This window comes from Sander lucioperca, chromosome 1, assembly GCF_008315115.2.
Source record: "Sander lucioperca isolate FBNREF2018 chromosome 1, SLUC_FBN_1.2, whole genome shotgun sequence".
Lineage (NCBI taxonomy): Eukaryota > Metazoa > Chordata > Actinopteri > Perciformes > Percidae > Sander > Sander lucioperca.
The window spans coordinates 36,091,154-36,113,685 of NC_050173.1; the positions used below are offsets into that span (position 1 = coordinate 36,091,154).

Sequence of the window (22,532 nt, forward strand, 5' to 3'; positions counted from 1 at the left end):
AAAAAACACAGAATGCCTTCATTGATGCACTGCAGCTAACAAGCTCTACTCCTTACAAGTCATAACAAGAGAATCTGTACGGAAATAATTCAATTTCTTCTTTCAGTTACTCTGTCATACAATACTTGCCTATATATCATTGAACATTGAAGAGATGAGCAATTTCATATGTCTAAGTTAACAATGACAATGATGTTAATTCAATGTGAATATGATTAAAAAAAAATGGAACCTTTTACACAAGATAAAGTATTCTGGCGAATATATATTTATTATAAAAATGATGCATTAATCCCACTCAAAACAGTTACGTTCCTCAAATGACTGTTGAGACCGAGGTAGGCTCCAAAATCTAAGAAATTAGTAATTTTTTACCCCCCCCCCCCCCCACACGGAACAGTTTGAAGTAAAAACAAAAGCAAATATCATCATCATTGTCCTGTGGTCTATCGACCCGTGGCATCAAAAACAAAAAGTATTAAAAAAAAAATAAAATTAACAAAACACTGTACACAGTTTCTGTCACGTTCGTCACCAAACAGAAGCCTCATGCTGTAAGTTTACAAGAGGAAAGTTGAGTTTTATGAGATTGAGACATGTTTTTTTCCCCCACCGAGCAGCAGCTCTGGTAAAGGTCTTTGAGGAGAGTCAGCAGGTCACTGTCCTAAGAAGGGAGCCATGGGATCATCTTCCCGGCAGCGTTTCATGCGGAAGGCCTCCATCTCCTCCTCAGTGGGCGCCTTCACTTCCTGCAAGCTGCTGTACGGCCTCTTCCTCTCATCCACCTGCATTATTGTCTCAATGTGCTTCACCCACTTGTCCTCTGCTTCTAGTGCCTGGGGGTGGGGGTGGGGGGGGGGGGTCACAGAGAAATCAGCCAAACCGGTGATACAGACAGATAAACACAGAACCACCGTTTGCCATCTAAAAAACAACAAAAATAACTTTACCTTCTTCAGCTTCTCTTTCTTCTTCTTCTCCTCATCCTCTGAATCGCTGCCGTCAGAGCCGCGCTTCTTGTTCTTCTTGCTCTTCTTTTTCTTCTTCTTCTCTTTAATCATTTTATCTCGGTGCATCTAGGGGTTAAAAACATTGACAAAATGAACATCCAATTAGACCTACATTTTCACTGAGTACAAAAACATCCATGTGATCATTACCGGGGACTGATACGATTTTAAGACTTTAAATCACTTACTTCCAGCAGGGACTTGGGCTCTTCTTCCTCTGGTGGCTCCATCAGTCCCTCTTCGAATGGAACACAGTCTGTGTAGTTCTTTAGGTTATGAAGAGAACAAAAACCAGAATGTAAGTTACAAAAAATATAGTTACAAAAACTGATGTGTGTATCAAACAGAGCCTTTGAACACTATAAGTACATCTACTTACTATTCCAATTCCAGTCTCTCCTGTGCAATAACTCTGTTTGACCATGGAGTGACAACACTTGTATCCCCAGAAGCCATCCTTCCAGAAAGAGCCCCAAATACACTAGGGACAGGAGAATTTGTTTTAGAATACAAACAAATGTCACAGAATTTAGCAGGACGTATTTTTTCCAGTGTTTTCTGCCGTCCTTACAGTGTGGTTGTTAATGAGCACGTCCTCCTCATACTTGGAGCGAGCCACGGCCTTCTCAAGCCCCTTCAGTACAGCACCGTGTCGAGAGTACTCCACGTAGTCCTCCGTCTGGGCCAACAGCAGCTCCCGTGGCGGTGCATCCAAGTGCTCTTCACCACCATACTGATTGTCGCACACAAAAGCACAAACATCAGTGACGTCTTCAGTTGCTGCACACTTTTTGAATTCAAATGTAATGCTTTTTAAAACCTAAAGCTTAATACTCCTTCCACAGCAACACAAATGCACATTTGGGCTGAGCTATACGTTTATATTTTTCTAGATATTTTTGTATCTCCATTTAACAATCCTATGCAAAATGTCATCAAGAAATCACATGGATGACAAATGCAATGAACTGTTTCCCACTGTTATAGTTTACATTAGATAATACTGTGTTAAAAAACAACAACATTTTAATTAAGAATTTTATTTAAATTAAAAGTTGCTTGGAATTGTTCATTTTGACAAAATTGTGTAAAACAATAAGGAAGATATTTCTCACGCAACTAGGCATCACCTCAAGATTTAAGACCTACTATAATAAGAAGAATTCTTGAGAGATTTTATGAGCTTAAATTCTGAAAAGCTAATTTAAGACTGTATAAGGATCCGCAGCTGGATCTGCTGCTGCTAAGAAAAACCAGTACCTTCTCTAGAATGCTGTCCCTCTGTTTCTCTTTAAAGTCCTCCTTCTTGACCTTAAAGGAGCGGTGGAGCAGCTCCAGCTTGGTGGGGTCGGCCTGCAGATGCACCTCAGAGCCTCTCTCATAGGCCTCCCAGGCAAACACTGTCACAAGATGAGGCATTGACAATTATTTACGAGGCACGGTGCAAATACCCGCTACATACCTGTTTGAGAGGGAATGTGATTTGGATGTGTGAAAGCAAAGAATGTATCAGATTTACCATTTATTGCTAAACTGATCAATCCTGCCTTTGGTGTCTCATCTCAAATCCCCTATGTTATATTAGAACAGTAGACACGCTTTGGCTGGGGAAATAATTCCCATAACATTTACAGTCATGCAAACAATATGGGTACTTTGATAGGGAAATTGTCTAATTTAGCTAATTCTGCTAGCTAAGGCAAGGTGACTTCAGGCCGCTACTGATTGAAGTAATTACAGGGTTTAACTTGAAGAATTTAAAACCTATAGATATCACTATAGCGCTGTAGCCTTTAATTTAAATGTTGATGCTGATGTTCACAACGTTATGACATGTCAAGGGTAACACTACTTTTGTTTAGTGTTCATATCTGCTTTTCTTTTCTGTGCAATATTTCCTTTCTTGATCTTGCTCAAATCTTGGTGGCCATGTGACTAACACACAACTGCAACCTTTTGTTATCTTGACAGCACATACACACTTGAAGCTGCTGTGTAAATGCCACATTGCTTGAGAACACATTTTTATTCAAGCACAGGGGACTGAATTCTACCAACAGGACTTTTACGACACTGATGTGCTAATAATCCCAGTAGAGATGAAACTCTCCTGTCAGTGCAGTAGTGAAAAATACACTTGGAGAAACTAAAAGTCCTATAACTCTGATTTTGCAAAGTCAGGAAGTAAAAAGGAGAGTGGGGGTGGTGACGGGCTGAAGAGAGCTGGAAAATATCTTGGTGACTTACACTGTGTTTGAGCCATGGTGACGGTGGCCCCACTATAGCGAGCAAAGTTGTCTCCAGCATACCCAACCCTGTCAGAGAAAACAGTTTAAGAGTTATTTCAATGTCAGCCAATGAGAGTTTTTGAGCTATCAGGAAACTCATTTACAACGACTTACTCGTCGGGGTTCATGCCAGTGTTGGAGTAGGGGTTCTCTCTCATTGCTCGAGTCTTTGGATCATAATATGCTGAATTTGGATCCAAATTCCTCAAGTACTGTGAGAAACAGACATGAGAAGTTCAGATAAATGAGCGTCTCGGCGTTAGTAAAATGACCTCACCTCTCACTGAAATCAACAGCTTTAACAGTGGACATTAGAGGCCACCAAACATGGTTTAAATCATCTCAGTTAGACAGCTAAGACTAACATCGTAGCTGCAAATATGCAAATTGGCCTGCATTTCCAAATGTGTCCCTTACTTTAGCTGTGTCTTCTCTGATACGCAGATTTCTAACAGTGATTCGTCTCTTGGAGTCAAAGTTCTGACCAGGCATGTCGATGTCGTCTGCATATTTATCCTCATCCTCATCCTCACTGTCGTGTTCCCGCTCCTGCAGAGAAATGATTTAAAGAATTAAAAGGTTAGTCTTCTAGACAAAAGCCTTTTATCTCTTAAATTAAGACAACGATGCACACTTACAGCGTGGTCCAGTTTTCCAGAGGCCAACTCATCCTGAAGCTTGTGTGCCTTCAGTGTCCTTTTGGCCTGAGAGACAGAAATCAATTTATTTACTTGTCACGTGAAATCATATAAAATACAATTGCAGTGAAATGTAATCTGTCAGCTCCTTCAAGCTGACAGATTACATTTCACTGCAATTGTATTTTATATGATGCATTTAAAAACAGTAGTAATAGTAATAGTAATAATAATAATAATAAATATATAACAATAAGTCTGATTCATGTGCTAAACAGGTAGTAGACAACACAGACTTTTTGACGTTTTTGGTACTGACAGAGATTATATGGTGCCACCAAAGTTTGTTTGTTGTTCTTAACAAACCAAACCAACTGAACACTCCAGAGTTAAACTAAGCTTAATTAATATCACTGGACTGCTTACCAGATCTACTTTGGCGTACTCTTCCACGATGCGCTGATGATCCTCAGGGTCATACCCGTTCCAGCGATCTCGCTTCCCATCGTAGTCCAAGTCGAGCTGTAACTGGCTGTGTTCATCTGGAGCTATGCTGGTGCCTGTGTACCTCGCCCCAACTTTTCTGGGTCGCTGTTAAAGACAAAAGCAAAAGTCAGGTTTACATTATTTATGACAGATATAGCATTCTTTTAATGTACAGGATAATAAAATGTGTGTGAGTGTACTAAATGTCTACTGAATATGAAAAATTGCTTTATTGCATTTTACCTCCAAGCAGTCCTTCTTCTTGTGTGTCATGGCACCACAGTTTTCACAAGCTCCCTTACGAAATTTAGTGGCGACAGCAGTCTGTTTGGAGAATTTTTTTTTTTTTTTAGCTTTTAACTTTCAAGTTTATTTGTAATGGCTACACGTCAGTAACTCATTGATATACCCTCACCTCTTGCACGCCTCTCTTGTACCACTCTCCAATGGATGAGTATTGGGCCTCAATTTCATCCTGTGGCCTCTGATGCTTTAGTGTGGGCCTTTTGGATGGGTCGATGTACCATGGCACCGATGAAATATACTGTGGGATGTGAGGGTTTATGTCCCTGGAAAAGAAAGGACGCAGCACAAGTGGGTCAAATTAATACAGTAGCTTTATTGTAAATATGTCAATAAAAAAGGGGCATGGTTGTTTAATGCCTTCTGTAGCTTTGGAGAAACTTTGTCAAGTCTGAAAAAGGGTTTAGGATTACCTCAGCTTCAGCTTGGAGACTCCAAAGTTACAATAGAAAGCCTGTGTTACAAACTGGGGTTTTGCAGTCGTTCACATATAAGATAACTATGATTGCAGAGTCGGTTGCGCGAGGGTCAAAAACACAGCGCACTTAACGTATAGAACAAAATCCATTACATTTGGGTTTCATGGGTGCCCGTGTAGCTCACCTGGTGGATCTGTGGATGGATGGATCTCTCTCTCTCTCTCTCTCTCTCTCTCTCTCTCTCTCTCTCTCTCTCTCTCTCTCTCTCTCTCTCTCTCTCTCTCTCTCTAGTCTGTTTTCCTTGTATTTTTTTATTTGGCGTTTCATCTTTGCTTTATTTAGGCCTACATGACTGTATTGGATTTTATTTCTTCGATTGTGAAGCACTGTGTGACTGGTTTCTGTGGAAGTCTGTGCTTGCTTGTTTTTTTGGAGCATTTCCTCAGGGGGGAGGACCCACTCTCTGCGCAGACATAAACTTACTTCCCCTCCTCGTCCACCTCAGCTGGAGCGTTTCCCAGCTTCCTCTGCTCCTCCAGCTCCTTCTTCTTCCTCCAGTCCTCCCTGGTCATCTTCTTGGGCTCATCCAGGCCCACGATCCCCTCCGAGCTGACGCCAACGCCAACGACCACGTCAGTCGCCTGCTCGGCCATGGCTGAACCTGCCAAAAGGAGCTTTTAGTACAACCGTGTAACACAGCGAAGTGTTTAGCTAGCTAGTTAGTAGAAACATATCTGTCCTAAATATGCTCCTACATAGCTCTCCAAGCAGTGGTTCAAATGATAAACGTTATAACAGAAGCTCTTTTCGTTAGCTAACCTAGCTGTTTACCTGCCGAGTAACTTGGAAGTGAAATAAGTATATTATATCTTATGAAAAGATGAAAATCAATAACTTGCTTACCTTGGTAAGATCCAACAAATAACACAGCGGTTGATATTTCACTAGCTAGTTTTCTATATGTCTTGCTCTGTGTTTGAGCTCGTCCCTGTTTTGACTAACACACGATAGTCGCCATTTCACATCAACTACAGCTACGTCACGTCCTTTCTTCGTCTCTGGGTCAGCTTAGAGGTGCATTACCGCCACCTATTGGACCGGAGTGTGAAACAGTAGATTAGCAGGAAACAAAACGATACTAAACAACACAAATACTTTCTATTTTATTACGTCCTTTTTTCTATCGTGGTGTTGAAATCACCAATGTAACATTACTTCCGGTCGGAAAGAGCAGCATCTAGTGAACACAGCTGCTTGCCATGATTCACCACCTCAACCGCTCGCACACTGTTGTTTATATGATTGTGTAATCTAATCAGTACTTTTTCTTTTTGTGTGGTGCATGGCAGATGTTATTAAACTTGTTCATAACTCCTCTGAAATGTAAATGATGCACCATTCATACCATTAAATTGGGGGCACAAGCTCACTTTGACCTGATGGATTACCAACAGTGCAAGTGGGAAACTTCCTGTGTGTCTTCTGGTTTGTGCTAATTTATTGAAGTTAGTTAGTTAGTTAAGTTAGGAATATGCAACATCAAAGCACAATATCAACTGATATAAGGCCCATAAGGCAGGTCCTTGTATGTGTTTTATGATCTCTTAATTGACATGTTCTGCTTGTTTGGTGCAAATCTCCCCGAATGTGTTAAATCAAATTCTCCCACAGCAAGTGTGAGGTCAGGTTGTATTCTAGCACAGAAAACTGAACACATTGCACAGAAAGAGCGAGGAGCAGGGTTAATAGGGGCCCAGCAGCTCATTTTTGCCCTGGGGTCCTCTAATAGAGCTTAAATATAAAATATATCTAATATATATGTCTTTTAAAAAAAAAAAAAAAAGCTTATTATTTCCTTCATTGCCATTCATCAGATGTGACTGTAAGAAAGCGAAAACTGGATACCAAGGGAATAAGTACTTTGATTTTATTTTCTAACTTAGTGAATGGAACAGAAGTGATGGATGCAAAACAAATGTTAGTTATATCTGTGATGCATTTAGAGATTGTAGAATGTCATTACAGTACTTTATTTCCCCTGGCCTTCGATCCTGAGCTCTGACCCACTGTGTATAGAAACTGTAAATCAAAGAAAGAACAGGCTGTTTTTGTAGTGAGAAGAATCATCGAAGGTCTTTAGGACTCCAGTGGGTTTATTTTTGCATTCCTCAGAAGCACCAAGCAGGTGTTGTTGTGCCCAACGGTAACACGGATCAGTGAGAACACTATTTGGATCACTCTTAGAAAGACGAGTTAAGACAGTAACAACAACATAAGATGCCCTTATGATGACTGGTCAGGTGAAACTTCTCACCTTTTTCTTATATTCCAAACACTAAAAAAAGGCCAAATAATGTAAACAATGTTGAGAGAACAAACAAAAGAACATAACAGCACCAGACACAAATAAACATTGACAGAAGTATAAAGAGACGGACTGAGTCAGTCCTCGAGCCTTAGCACCAGTACACATCCCCACTGTCAGTCCAGCAGCCTCGGGATGAGAAGGCAACGCGCAACCAAAGTGAAGGCAGTGTCGCGTTCAGGTAGGTACCAAAATACCAAACTCTCTCCGTCTTTCACTAACTTTGTTGTCCTTTGAATGTCTATTGAGAGTTTTTGCTGAGTAGTGAGCAATGGGTGGACTGAGTCACTGGTCATCGTCCTCTACTCTCCCCCACTCCTCCCCCTCCCCATCATCAGCATCAGCATCTTCATCCACATAGTCACCCCAAGCATCATCCCCATCCCCTCCTTCGTCCTCCTCTTCGTCATCATCACCTTCCTCCAGAAGATCACCTCCATACAGCGGCTCATCCTCCTCATCTTCCACTATCTCCATCTCCTCCATGTCGTCGTCCTCTTCCTCCTCCGCTTCTTCATCGTCGTCTTCCACCTCCTCCATCTCTAACCCACACACCTCCCCGTCCTCCACCTCACCGTCCTCTCTCTCCTCCTTGGAGGAGGTAGGAGTGGAAAACCCTCTCCCTTCAGTCCTGTCTGTGTGGTATGACCTGCTGGAGGGGACGAAGCTGGAGGTAGCAGTCTTTGTGTTGATATAGAGACGAGGAGGAGGAGGAGGAGGCCCCTGTCTGGCCGACGCAGCCTGGCCAGCAGGGGAAGTGATGGCAGCAGAACTGGCTCCTCTGGAATCTGGGCCTTGCGAGAGAGTGACAGGCTCAGCCATGGCCCCTGGCCTCACGGAGGTCATGTTGGGCACATATTCACGAATCTCCCCCGGCTCCAGTGGGTCAGGCCCACAGGGGTCGTGTTCACTGCAGGACAGCTTCCCGTCCAGCTTGGAGATGAAGAGCATGCCTTCACGATGCTCCTTACAGTAAGAGTTGGGGCACATCTCACAGAACGAAGCTGCCTCTTTACCACAGATGTCACACTGGTGCCATGGACACTCCCATCGCCCTGGAGACAAGATCACCGTCATTACTAGGTTTAGAAAATATATATTTCCTTTTTTTTTTTAGACTGAAGGTGCCCATAGTAAGATTTTTGACCAAAAACGGGTTGATAAAAATTACTTATTTTGCACAATGACAGCATTGTCTAAAAAAAGTTCAGAGGTCTAGTCAAAATCTCCTTAAAACATTGCGATGAGATCATGAAAATTCAAAAGGTAGCCCCTCACCTAGCTGATGTCTCCAGAATCAGCCTGTTATCAAAGATAAACCTGGGCTATCTACCATCATTTAGCCCAAAACGTACTTCACTAAAAATGCTGCGGTTTGGTCAACGTTCATCTACATTCAGCATAACAATATCATCTAAATTTGTCCATGCTACCATTAGCAAAATTCGGACAATTTTATACAACATTTTCACAAGTATTACCTTACGTTAAATAGTTTATTTATATATTTTTTTATAAACAAACTAAAATACAATTTGTTTCCAAATTTAACATTCCACCAAATCTAGTCAACTCTAATCAGAGGCTGGCTACACAAGAATTTAGACTAAATTGAGCCCATATTATACTGCTAAAGAGGCACCAAGTCATCTTTACTTAAACAATAACAGCCCTCCACCTCTACTTGCCTGCAGGCCTCTTGGCCAGGTTGAGACAGTCTGCGTGATAGACCTTCGGGCAACCCGGCTTCTTACAGGACACTATCTGGCCCCCGTCGCCACAGCTGAAGCACTCGTCTTCCCTCTCCTTGGTCACTTCTTGCTTGGTCTTCTTCTTCATCGGGACCTTCCTCTTACCTTCCTTCAGTTTCAGTTTCTCAGCTGACAGCTGGTTCTGAACAAGGAAAAGAGAGGTTACAAGGCAGCTCTTCTTTCAAGTTGTAAATTCAGGCAGGGACGGTAAAAGTGTTTTTCTAAAGCTTTTACCTTTGGCCGGACACCCAAGAAACCACTGCAGTTGGGTGCTCCACATTTACAGGCAGTTTTCCCATTGCCAAGACACTCCAGGTTGTAGTTAAAATTCAGCTCCATACCTAAAGTACATGTTGTATTAGATCGATGCTGCACTTAGATGTGTAGACTGTAAATTAATGAAATAATCTGCATTCTTATTCCAACATAATACAAAACACAAACAAAATGAGAAGTAGGCTGTCATTCAAACCTTTTGGGATGTCTTGTAGAGAAAATAGCCCCACCCTGGTGTCCCCATTCACAGTCCACTTCTGAGTCTCACAGTTTGGCTGGCAACAATGGTTCATGAAGCGAGCCTGGTTCCCTTTGGGCCCGGCATCAATGATGCGGTCCTGGAATAACAAAATACAAACTAGCATCTGTTCTACATTATGAATCAATTGTGTTGCTAAGCTGTATCATATACAGAGTGTTGTGTTTGTGGACAACAGGCTCAGAATCACCTTGTCCAGTGTAAGCATGTAGAAGTTACAGATGTCGTTCTCCTGGGCGTGTCTGATCCTGGCTCGGCATTCTTCTTCATCGATCACCTCTCCCACATATTCACACACAAAGGCTCCCTGAGAAGCAACAGAAAAAGAACGAGAGTATTAATAACAGAGAGAGAGAAATGTGAGTATCATAGGCACACACATTTGTCATTATCCGATTTCTTCTAGCGTACCTTCTTGATGTCCGACACACCAACTAAACCCCAGCCGCAGGACAGCGTCCTGACAATTTCCACAGGTGTGTACTGGCGCTTTGTGAAGGCCTGGTTCTGACATCTCTCCCCTGCTGCACACACCTGAGGGTGGCACTCATACATCAGCATGCGATTAATGCACTCGGAGTCGATGCCGCATGGGTTCTCGTCAGACGCCTTACAGTTGCAACGCGGGATCTCCGATAGGTCGGCAGTAATGATCTGCACCTTCCCAATGGGCCGGTTTACCTACGAGACGGACACAGGGGTGGAATTTTTTACCATACATGTCAGTGAAATGCTCTCTTGTCAGAGCAGAAAAGTACAAATGACTATGTGGTGACACACAGTACCTTAATGGGCTTGTATGGAGGAGGTTTCTTGTCACTTTTTCTTTCCTCCTGAAGTTGCTTCATCTCCTTTTCTGCCTGGAGCTCTCTGAACCGCTCTGCTGCTTCAGTCAGGGCTATAAAGACAAGACATGATCTTAACTCTCACAATTAAAACACAACCTAAATATCTAAATTGACACTTTTATTCTTAATATCAGAAGCAGGAACATATATCTAATATGAAATACAACAATGGACCAAGTACATACCATTTTTGTACACAGCATCTGTACCCTTTCCCATTTTCTCTATGCTGTGAGTGTCCCCCTCCATGTAGGGGAAGACTCTGGCTTGGTACGTCCACACAAAATCTTTGGAGCCAAAGAATTGCACTGGAAACTCTCCCACCTCATGTTTCATCCTCAAGATGTTATTCGGGACATCTTTGGCCAGACAGACCTCTGCAGGCCACCACCTAAAGAGTCAGATCGGGTTTCAGGAATACAAACACAGGTACTTTTAGCTGTTGCTTAAAGTCACTGTGTGTATGGCGAATGCAATGTTGTGACCTTACCTGTAACGTCCCCATTTGACCCACAGTATGTCCTTAATACGAGGCCTCTTTCCAGCTTTGCAGTCATTGCAGAACCAGCTGCCCTGAGGCATCTCTATATTCAAACATTCCCGATGGAAAGCAGCAGGACAGGCCTCACAACACAGCAGACTACCCCCTACAAAATCACAGCAAAACAAATCAATGTTATTTTCATTATTAGTTTATTGCTTATATTTTTGTATTCATCGGTCTTATTGTCAGAACCCAAAGCTTATTTAGGGGGGCATAGGGAGTATGTTTATTTTATTCAACATACATGTTTTTTTGTTGATCAATGAAAGAATATCAATGAATGAATATCAGTATGAAGTTCTACTGACGAATAACTCAACATTTGTATTGACTGTATATGCTTATGTCTATGCTATATGTCTGCTTATTACAAAACAAAATGTTTATATTTATGTTTGTATAAGATTGAGTTTGTATGAATTACCCAACATTTCCAGTTAATTCTCATAATTTCCATTAATTCCCATGAAAGTTTCCAAACTGGAATGTTTCCAAAATTCCCCAGCTTAACTTTCCATGGAAAGTTTCCAGAAATTTACAGGAAAATTTCAGCCCCTTTGCAACCCTAGTTATTAATGATGACTCCAACATGTGGTAATGCAAAGACATATTCCGTTAGTGTTGCATGGCAGACCCTGGGTTTCAGAGGCAGATCTGTCAGATTAGACAGCATACAAGAAGGAAAAGCAGCACTTTGCCAAGAGGGAGCATTTCATTGAAAAATAGGATGGGGCATAAAAATGAATTACATAACACATTATGCTCTCCCGAAGAATAAAGCGCAGTGCATTTTCCAAAGAAGCCCCTTTCGCGGTTTTAATTAACATTTGAAACATGGAGACAGTTTGTAAAAGGTGTATTCAGATCAAAATAATTTAACACATATTATAACTTATGCATGATCATAGTAGTAAAGCGGTTTTGATGACATGGTGATGGTTAAAATTACCACAAAACCAGACCAGACTTACCCTCTGAGCATACAAAGCACCAGCTAACGTTGATGTGTTCGTGGTTCTTGCAGCCCTTGCGGGGAGTGAAGTGGTTTGGACAGAGGAAACTGTTGTTTGCCAGCACCAAGCTGCCTGCTGCCATACAGTTGTCGTTAGCATGATAGGCCACAGGACAGCGTACACATCGAGCTAGCCTACCTGCGATAAAAACAGAGGAGCAAAGACAGCTTAATCCATGCCCATCTGGACATTTAATTGAAGTTTAGTAACAATAACCCGACAACACAGAGTGCTCTTAGTCCACTGAATTGAGCAGCCGATGCCTAGCCAAAATCCTGTGTGCAGCAAGTGTTTTATAGAGCCAGGATAAATTGCCAAAATCCTAGCTGACACACACACTGTTTGCATCGCAGCATCAGGTGCTGTTTCAAGGATGTTGTATGAGCAAAGAATCTCAGACTACTGCCACTGTTTCTAACGACATATGAGCAAAGATGCCAAAGAGTAGGGCCCGACCGATATATCGGTCGATATTAGGCATTTTCCAAACTATCGGTATCGGCATTTATAATGGCCGATAAATTAATATTTAAAAAATAAAATAAAAACGGACGAAACACCCTTCAACCATGTTATGTTTTTTTTTTTTGTTTTTTTTTGTAATTGTGTTTTTGTTCAAAGGACATTTTGTAAGTATTTTTATGCATTTTATTTATCAGAACTTTAATATATTTTGATGTTCCTCTGTTCTGTTGTGACAATAAAACAAACAAGTTTATTTTTAAACTGAATTATATTATTTTAGTGAGGATTTTTAAAATCACCAAATATTTGTATCGATATCGGCCTTAAAAATCCTTTATCGGTCGGGCTCTACCAAAGAGTTATCACTTACAGCCACTATAATAGGTATAGCTCTCCATTTGTTCAAACAGCTCACTGCTACAGACAGTGAGTCACTCATACAAATCACAAAGCTAAAAAGCCCTGTAATAATAAGTTTAGAAGAGATACTTACTCAACATTGTTGCATGTATTCTTATATAATACAATGCATATATCTATATTATTTTTACTATTATAATGTTACTGCTGCTACATTGCACATATCTGTACATGTTGTTCATACATTGTTCATATTACATAGCCATATTTATTCTGCTCTTATAAAAAGGTAACTGCTAATACGCTGCACACATTTATATTTAATTTATATTACTCTAAACCACCTTCTGTTAACCAACTGTACGCTACTGTCTACACTGCACTATATTTCTTGTCCTGTCTATACTTCAATATTACATTGCACTTTTCTGCTATTTTTCCACTTCTGGTTGGATGCAAACTGCATTTCGTTGTCTTTGTACTTGTACTCTGCACAATGACAATAAAGTTGAATCTAATCTAATCTAAAACATTGTGTGCTGATTGATGAAGAGAATGAACTTCTTAAAACCTCAAGCAGCAAAAGGCATTGATGGGCTCAAGGAATGTCAGATAACAACAATGAGATGACGCTAATTGGCACATGATCACCAAAAACTGTGACGTAGTGATAGCAGGTTCAGAGTTTAGTAAAAAAAAACAAAAAAAAAAACACCAATACTACAGGATGGTGCTGAGGTTGTTCAGGAGCGTCCTATTAGCCACTTAGTGTATACACATTGTTGATGAGCAGGTCAAACAACATTTTTTAAAAATCAGTATGACGCTGTAAAATCAACATGGCTTCAAATATTTGCGGACCGTTTCTAACATGTCATAGGTATCATATCATATGTGGTTTAAATCCACAGGCACATGTGGAGCTTACCTTTAGAGCTACAGATGTTGAGAGGGTTGGTGATGTGGCAGGACAGACACACGTGCAAAGGGCAGCGGAAGCCTTTGTTATGTGGCTGGGTCGCTGAGTACACCAATATGCAGTCTGTGTGGTAGAACTTCCCACACAATGGTATGATGCAGCGCTTTACCCCATTATCAGACTTCTTACACACAAAGCATGTGTGGACACCTGAAAGCAACAAGTACATTTTTTGAAGTGCGTAAGGACACATTTTATGAACAGTGACGATTCAGACTCAAGGTGTACCCACCAGCGTTGCATTCACGACAGAGGAATTTCCCCTTGGGAGCCGCTGACAGGCCAATACACAGCGGGTGAAAGGCTCCGTAACAGTGGCCGTCACACACCAGCAGGTCTCCTGTCCTCTCACACACCTGCACAAACACACAATGAGAAACATGCTGATGATCTACGCGTTACAAAGAAATGATGTGTCAGGAGCCAAGCCATACAAAGCAAAGAATATATACTTTCTGGTAGATTATCTCACCTGACAGACATTCTCCTTTAAGGATGTAGCGCCTATTTTCCCTTTTACATCCACTTGGGAAGAGAGGTTGTCATTCAAACTAACAGACAGCACCTACATAGATGAAAAAGAGATACTGTTACACTCAATGGATACAAGGCTATAGATTATTTTCCTCTTCGATGGATGACCAATGTCTTATTAGCTGAACAAGACAACATGCACACCTCAGGTTTGGGAGTTAGCGTTCCAGTGTGTACATTTTGTTTCTCCTCAGTGCTGCAGGCCTCCACCTCGGCCTCCTGCTTGGGGGTCTTAGATCCTGGAGGGCTGGGAGGCCTGTTTGGAGTGAGGACCACGGGGAGATCTTTGCTTTCTGAGTGCTGGGGGGCAGCAGCAGGAGCAGAGGATGTGCTTGGTACAGGCTTCTCTTTTTTCACAGATTCAACCTATCCAATGTGAGATTTCATTGTGTATGGGATGGTTAAATATATTTTTAACATCATTGGCGGTACATGAGGATAGTGATTGCTTTGAGTTTGGGCTTTTGTAGTACCTGAGTTTTCTTGGCTAACATTTTCACCTCTGAGGTAACTCCACTGGGTCGCTTTGGCTCCTAGAAAACAAACAGATTGTGAAATACATTCAACATTTCCTAGTCCAAAACAGTAACTGGAGTAGTTGGAACACTCCTCCACTGCCATCTAAATCCCAACACACCTTCATCTTTGTATGAGCAACAGACACTTCTTCTATGGTACATTCCAGCACCTTATGCGACAGCTTCCTTGGCCTCTTTCTTTCTTGGACCAACAACCCTGTATCTAAAGTAAAAAAAACTCATTAATGCATTATATATTCAAATGTAAAAGTATGCATCCCTGGGACAAAAATAATTATTTCATAATCACCAGTCATCCAGTTTACATCACACAGCAAGACACTTGACGCTGGATTAAACATAATAAATCAGTAAAAAGACACACTTAAACCCTATTTACCAGATTCAGGAGGTGGATCAGTTTCTTCTGCTGTCTCTGCATCAAGGGAGGGTTGTGTTATGGCTGGAGATACTGAGGATGCTACGGGAAAAAGTTCACACTGAGGTGGACTCTGTTCCTGCTCTGCCGGAGCCTCGGTGGGCTCAACAGAAGACGAGGCTGAGGTATTTCTTTCCGGTGTGGTGCTGAGATCATAGAGTGCTGTCATCCCTGATGTCTGCTGGGTACACACAAGAAAACGAAGCATCAAGTTCCAATCGTGTTTTTCAGAGATGAGAAGTCTATCAAGTTGCTATGCTTTGGTTCTGCAATGGTATCTTGATAACCTAGCAAGACAACCATTAATGATGGAACGATTCACCTATTTGTACACATGTAATAAGAATGGTGTGATTCTAAAGCCGTCCACCCACGAGGTAGGGCGCAGAGCACAGCGCAGGCATTTCAGAGGCAAAGTCAGGTATACGTCATCACCGCTTCTGGCTACCTCCTTATCTCATTGGTTTCGCTTAAAAAAAAAAAAGGTCAGCGGCAACGAGGTTAAGGTTGAAATAATTTTTACTTTGAGTGCAGCGCCCGGTGGCAATTTCGAGCGGTGCCCCAGGCCAAGGGTAGAGCTTCCTCCTAGTTGTCTCCACCGCTCTCCCCATTGGGGAAAAAAATGGCACAGCCAGCAGTTTTACCGCAGAGCACGTGTAGGCAGCTTTATGGTGCTTTAGTTAAAGTACGAGGGGATTAGTTTCATGTTAACAGAGAAAAATACTGTAAGAGCATAATTTGATATGTAATTTACTTTCTTGAATACACAGAATATTCAAGAACCAAATGAATGAATGATACTTTATAATTGCCAGTTCTAATTATCAGCTGCTGGAAACTAAAAGAAAGAGGCACATCTTACCATTTTGGAAGATTCTGAGGTGTGTTTCTTTGATTTCTTTTTTGGGATAAATATTTGTTCATAATCCTCAGTTGACTCCAGGAGCCTTTTAGTGGGTTTCCGGAGACGTTTGTTCTCTGAATGTCCTGTGTAAACGCATAAAATACATTTACACATTTAATCATTTGGCAGACATTTTTGTCCAAAGTGACATTCAAATGAGGTCCAATCCAAGCCACAATAGATCAAGGCAAAGTCTTCAAGAAAAAGTGCCTCAACACAACAAATATACAGGTATAACACTTTCGTACTCATTTCACCATTATCAGTTTGTATCTCACCAGCTGTGCTGCTTGCCTCTGAGAAGTGCAAGTCATTCTCTGCCTGCTTCTCAACTCCCAGATCAAGATCTGGTGATGCTCTCATGGTGTAAGACCCATTCATCTCAGCAGACACCTCATTCATAACTTCGCTCTTATTCTCAGCAGCCCCATCAACCATCTGCCAGCGCTTCTTTGGAGCCACTGCGGATCCTGAGTTCTTATTGAGGTAGCTGGCCGAGGGATCAGCAGCAGCGGGAGGACAGCACCCAGGATCAGCTAAGTCAGCGTGGCCGCTAACAAACTCCCTGCCGTAAGCCAAACCAGCGAGGTCCGAAGAAAGGCCAGGAATGCTGAGTTTCAGTTTGGCAGGTATCCTTTGTTTTCTACGCTGCTTGTCTGAGTTCCCGATCTGAGAGCGAACAGGAAAGTCTTCACAATGGTAGGTGCCAGCTGTCATGATAGCTTTAGTCCTATTCTTGGCTTTCACCGCTGTGTTTTTGGGTGTTGTGGATTTCCCTGACCTCCCATTCTCTGTTTTGATCCCTTTGGTTAAACCATCACAAGAACCCTTCATCAGATCTCCTTCTGTAGAAGTAGGCATGACCAGGGGTTCCTCCTTGATGAGGACTGGCGATGGCGGGACAGCCAGGGGTTTACCTTCTTGTTGTCTGGTATCGTGCATGTCCTTCAGGAGCATCAGGAAGGTGCTGAATTTATAATTGGAATCAGGCCGAAAATTTATTAATTCAGAGTCACTGCTGTCCTCCTTCACAAGAGATTTAAACATTAGTTCCTTGACATCCTGGAAAGGATCCATTGGAGATAGAGATGAGGACGGGGAAGCACAAGAGGATAGATCTGGGTTTTCGGTCTTGATCTTAACCGGTTGTGCAGTGGGTGCACTTGAATCGACGCAATTAGACTTTATCAATGAGCCATTACGAATGTGTTTCTTATCAGGTTTCCTTGCACGTCTTTTTAGAGAGCTGTGATTTGTGGAGGAAGATGCATTGCTGATGGTGATTGGTGATTCCAAGTGCGGAGACCTTTCAGTTTTGATGGGTGCATCAGTAGGTGTATTGTCAAGACACTCATCAGTGAGGGCTTTTGTTGAGATTTGGCTTGTGGCCAGGGCATCTTTGAGATCTGTCTCTTCCTCTGCTTTCAGAGCCCTCGTCATCAGACGACTGCTGGCAGGAAGATTCATAGAGTGCTTTTCAGTTGAACTGTACGACAATTCACTACAGCTGCCCAAACTCTGTTCAGAATTTGTATCTTTAGATGTCAATTTATTTGTTAAAATGCTAGAGGATTCACGGGGATCTGTAGAATGGTTCACTTTTTCAGTAAACTTTGTTTTAGCTTTTGTTGAACCCTGTTCTTTTCTGAACAATCTGTCTATATCTTGTATTGCAGACACGGCTGTGCGTTTGGGGCGATGCAGTATTGGAACTGAATCCAGGTCTGCATAAGGCGAGTCCTTTGGCTCATCTTTTAGTGCACGAGTTGTTGTATGAAACTGATCCGCTGTGTTTGTGATGGTAGATAATTCCTTTGAGCCACCAACTATATGGCCAAATATGTCTGACAAACATTTCTTTTTCTTCTTACAAGTTTTGCTCTTATTGGATTGAACTGCAGCAGAGTTTTTTATGAGATTGTGCTTATTTCCGTTAGGGGCCATACTGGGTGATGGGGATCGACCAGGATCCACAGAGACAGAGGGGGCCTCCTGTGGCTTTTCAGTAGGGAGTGGGCTAGGCACACGCTCCTCTCCGTTGACAGATATTGAAAGCACGCTTTCAGTATTCCTTTGTCGATCTGGGAGCATAACCTCAGCTTCTGCCACACTGACTTTCCACGCAGTGAGTAAACTTTTGGGTATCTGCCAAGAACAGAAATAACATTCAAAATAGTGTTCACAATAACATTATATGATATTTCTCAAGTAATTTCATGAATTTACCGTATATTTGTAGTTTTTCTCCTTCTGCTTCCCTCTCCGTCTAAGCACAGGCAGGTCTTCAAACTGATGGCCTCCTTCAAAAGAAAGTATGGCATTCCCGGGGACCCAGGCACCTTCTACAATCTCCCCAATTGTCTCCAGGAAATACATCCGACAAGGACGGGGACTGGGAACTGAAACAAAATAAAATATAACGGTCAATTTATTAAATACCTTGCACACACACACACACACACACACACACACACTCTAATGTGTTTGGTTGGTGTAAACCTGCCAGGTAAAGGTTTAGTTGTGGGAAAGAATTTGACTATAAAAATCCATATTTGAATCAAACCTCCTCTCCTTTACTACTCTTTATAACTGAAACCTCACCTTTCATCTTAGTGTAGATCGCCTGGTCTGGGTCACAGGTGATGTGGCAGGGCCACCAGGGCCGTCTGTTGAATTTAGCCCACACCAAGTCCCCTTCCATGTATTTTACTGCAGGAAGAGGCTTTTTCTTTGGGCTGTTGGACTAACCAGGACAATGAAAATACTTTAATATCTCATACAGAAAACAGTGGTATTGTATATCATGAGTATCAAATCAAAATTCATTCAGACATTTTTGAGTAATAGCAGATTACAAGATAAGATCATATTTTGCATTATTTACCTTTGCATCCCAATATAATATAATATTTACACTGTTAGGAACCTGTATTGTCTATTGTGTTAGCACTGACTCAACTCAACTGTTCTGTTGTTTTGTGTTCATATTTTACACATGGTACAATTCATTTCTAAAAGATCGATAAAATTATACTTGGCATGGCTTTGTTACAGGTCTACAGCTGGTAGCAGGCAGGTGGTCCAGGTTCAACCAAATTATACTTAGTTATCACTTCAGCGCATGGGCATTCGTACTGCCTTTCTCAGTGGAAATACATAACCAAGATAATCTTTGACAACATCATGTAGCCTTGGTTGTACAGAGGTAAAGATAAAAGAAGTATCCCAGGTGTTTCAGACTCACGTTCGAGTTGGTACCAGCTGGTGAACTAAGTCCAGGGTCAACAGGAGAGGTAAGTTCACCATCACTGTCTGATTCCTCACCCAAGCTCCACCCATCTCTCATAGTGATTTCTGGCAGTGCGCTGGGGCTTAGTGTAGGGTTGAGTTCAGATATAGTTTTGGACATCAGGTTAAAGACAGTAGGTTTGTATGTTCTTTTATCCACCCCTGAGCTGCTTGAAGTCTTATTGTCAGTCACAGTTCGGTCCTGACTCAACTTTGGCGAGTGGTGAAAAGGCGCCATGTCCTCACTACTACTGCCCTCCCCGTCCTCATCCTCCTCCTTGATGTCACTGCTGTCAAACAGCGTGGACTCAAAATGCAGGTAGCCATTGGGGATGGGAGAACAGCGCTCCATGCTGTCAGGACTGTGAGGGGAGAAGCCATTTCTGTTCACGTCCTGCAGAGTCTCAAAGGGATCCATATCCTCATTGCTTGGAGAAGGAGGCAGCTGGACTGACGGTGCCTCAAACTCACCATCATCACTGATTGGGCTTGCACAGTGCAAGTGGTTCCTAGGATGGAGGTCCCTTTCTAGGTCAGGCCTGTTGACCACAGTGTTCTGGTCCTGCTGTCTCTTCACCGGGCTGTAGCAGTGAGATCGGTCTGGCTGACTGTACCCCAGTACAGATGGATGTTTGAGGCTAGAGGATGGCTGTTGCACGGCTGACGGTTGGTCTGACCCAGGTCTCACAATGCCACATTGGTTTCCATAGGAAGTGCCCATAAGACCATTGCGGGGCCTCCGCTCTGGCTGGCCTGAGCCAAACACTGAGCCTCCCCTAACAGCCGGTCTGTATGACTGATTCATGTTGTCATGGTTATATCCTGTCAAATAAAAAAAGAGGCAGGTTAGACGAGGGAAATGTGCCATTTAAGTTTCTCACAAACTATAATCTGTGGGAGTTAATGAGACTTGTACTGTTAATAAAATAAAGCATGCTGACAGACACATACAAACGTTGCGGAAATAGAGCGACAATCATATCGAATAAACACAAACAGAAGGAGCCTACCAGCCATGAACTGTGCGTGCACACACACACACTCACACACACTAATAAGCCGACATCGCATGGCCTCCATACTAGAGGCCGGTCGGACTGCACAAGAAAAAAAACACAGAACACAGCCGCTGATCCGTTCCTTTGACACATTTCATTCACAAACTATATGAGAAAATAGTACCGCTTTGTCTGATGGTTGTCGGTCATGGCGATCGCTGACTAGAACAGTCAATGAAGAAGCGCTGAGGCTGTAGTAGAGGTGGTGACACTGAGCCATCACAGAAACACAGTGAGTGGCTCACACAAACAAGCTACAGCCACACACCGACATAGGAAGCTACTATTAACTCACAAAAAAGGGTTGATCGGCATTAAGTTCACAACACTCTCAACACGTGGAAAAACGCAAAAAACTCACCATTTGGAAATCGGCCACAGAGAAACCAACAGCGGATGTTTGATAATGTGGCACAAAGCGAATATTTTTCTCGGTTTGTAAAAGCGGATCTGCACAATCCCAGCTGCAGCAGCACTAGCAGTAGGCCAAGGCACAGCTCTCATTCTCTGCACTTCATCGCCTCATCAGCGGCGGCCCCCTAAAAACTGTCACCTTAAATACGAAATAACAAGTAAATCTCCATTACGCTGCAACATCATACAGCGGCGAAATTCAGTGTGCCATAACCGGTCCCCTAGCAGCCACAGCAGCTTATTTACTACATGATTTTTTGCCTGCTGTCGAAGTGCCCCCGGTTATGTTAAAACAAGCCCAGACTGACTGTGTTGGTGAGCAGCAACCAATCGGCACTGCTACCCAACCCCCCGTCTGCATAGGGCCGTGACACTCACCCTCCAAACGCGCACACAAGCACGCACGCACACAAACATGCACGTCCGCGCGCATGCACATCCAGGTGAAGTTTTAATAGTCAGTGGTAGGCCTATATATTAAACAGCTATAATATAATAACCACAGATGATTGAATGACCTGGTTTTTTTTTTTTTTTTTAAAAGCCCCATTTCTGCGCGTCTGTCCCATTGTTTCTGAGCTTAACTCTACTGCAGGCCTGTGTACATGTGTGTGTGGCGATGGGAGATCGAGAATACAAAATGATTGCAAAGCGCCTGTCGTGTACCGACATCGCCAACAGCCACACGGCCTCCCCGGTCAAACCAAACTCCGTGCGCCATGTTGCCTTTCCAGAGTCCTCTGACATGAGGAAACAGGCCGCTAGGCGCTCAGGAAACGAAGATAAAGGAGTCAGTAAAAAAAACGGGGTTTGCTCCGATTAAAAACTCCGTGATCGTCTTCCAGCTTGCCCTTACATAACACTAATAATGATTCGGTGCGCATATTGTAGATCAAATTGATACATATCAATAAACACGCAAACTTACAGAGCACAACAGGCTCGCTGCAGTGGGCCAGTCCTTGAAGATCAAACAAAGACCATTCAGAGACATGCCGCTTGACAGCAGAGGAACTTACCTCTCTCTGCAGGTTTTTATTTAAACTACGAGGGATGTTGCTTCAGATCTTTAGGTGGTTAATTTGCCTAACCTTTTGGGTGAATGATCCTGTAGAAACATTAGATAGATTCGATATAGGTAACCAACTCACCCACCCTAATATATCAGCTGTCTAGCGTTTACATTAAAACACGGCCGTCTTAGTTTTTTTAAACCAGCTTTGCTATCACACTGTGTAACAACACATCAAAAAGGTAGGACAACGTATGTCAGTAGGCCGTAATTTAACAGAGGGTAAATAAAGGTATTATTACAAGGTGATTACTATTGTCTGGGGACACGTGCCCTCTTGTGTCTACAGGGAGAATTGCAT

General features: G+C 42.5%; 2 protein-coding genes across 4 annotated transcripts; both read right to left on the reverse strand.

The window, feature by feature from the left end:
• Positions 1-608: 608 nt before the first annotated feature.
• On the reverse strand, positions 609-6,222 carry slu7 (SLU7 homolog, splicing factor). The gene is made up of 15 exons (XM_031319669.2): positions 6,048-6,222; positions 5,628-5,805; positions 4,838-4,991; positions 4,666-4,746; positions 4,363-4,527; positions 3,937-4,002; positions 3,716-3,847; positions 3,413-3,510; positions 3,258-3,325; positions 2,271-2,410; positions 1,582-1,743; positions 1,390-1,491; positions 1,199-1,276; positions 951-1,076; positions 609-836 (listed from the first exon to the last, which is right to left on the reverse strand). Exons 2-15 carry the CDS (start codon positions 5,795-5,797, stop codon positions 657-659), a joined length of 1,722 nt encoding a protein of 573 aa, XP_031175529.1. The 5' UTR covers positions 5,798-5,805; positions 6,048-6,222; the 3' UTR covers positions 609-656.
• An 872-nt stretch (positions 6,223-7,094) lies between these two features.
• nsd1a (nuclear receptor binding SET domain protein 1a) lies at positions 7,095-21,546 on the reverse strand. 3 transcript variants are annotated; one of them, XM_031319626.2, is made up of 23 exons: positions 21,107-21,546; positions 19,644-20,509; positions 19,001-19,142; positions 18,626-18,798; positions 16,678-18,544; positions 16,358-16,482; positions 15,457-15,673; positions 15,176-15,279; positions 15,012-15,071; positions 14,683-14,904; positions 14,477-14,569; positions 14,237-14,360; positions 13,954-14,154; positions 12,159-12,338; positions 11,134-11,290; positions 10,829-11,034; positions 10,581-10,693; positions 10,207-10,476; positions 9,986-10,102; positions 9,733-9,874; positions 9,495-9,601; positions 9,198-9,402; positions 7,095-8,564 (listed from the first exon to the last, which is right to left on the reverse strand). In XM_031319626.2, the coding sequence occupies exons 2-23, from the start codon at positions 20,490-20,492 to the stop codon at positions 7,795-7,797; spliced, it is 6,444 nt and encodes a 2,147-aa protein (XP_031175486.1). In that variant the 5' UTR covers positions 20,493-20,509; positions 21,107-21,546; the 3' UTR covers positions 7,095-7,794. The 3 variants fall into 3 exon arrangements, with proteins under 3 accessions (XP_031175486.1, XP_031175484.1, XP_031175485.1); XM_031319624.2 differs by having other exon boundaries at positions 15,457-15,676; XM_031319625.2 differs by lacking the exon at positions 21,107-21,546 and adding an exon at positions 20,870-20,962 and having other exon boundaries at positions 15,457-15,676.
• Positions 21,547-22,532: the final 986 nt, after the last annotated feature.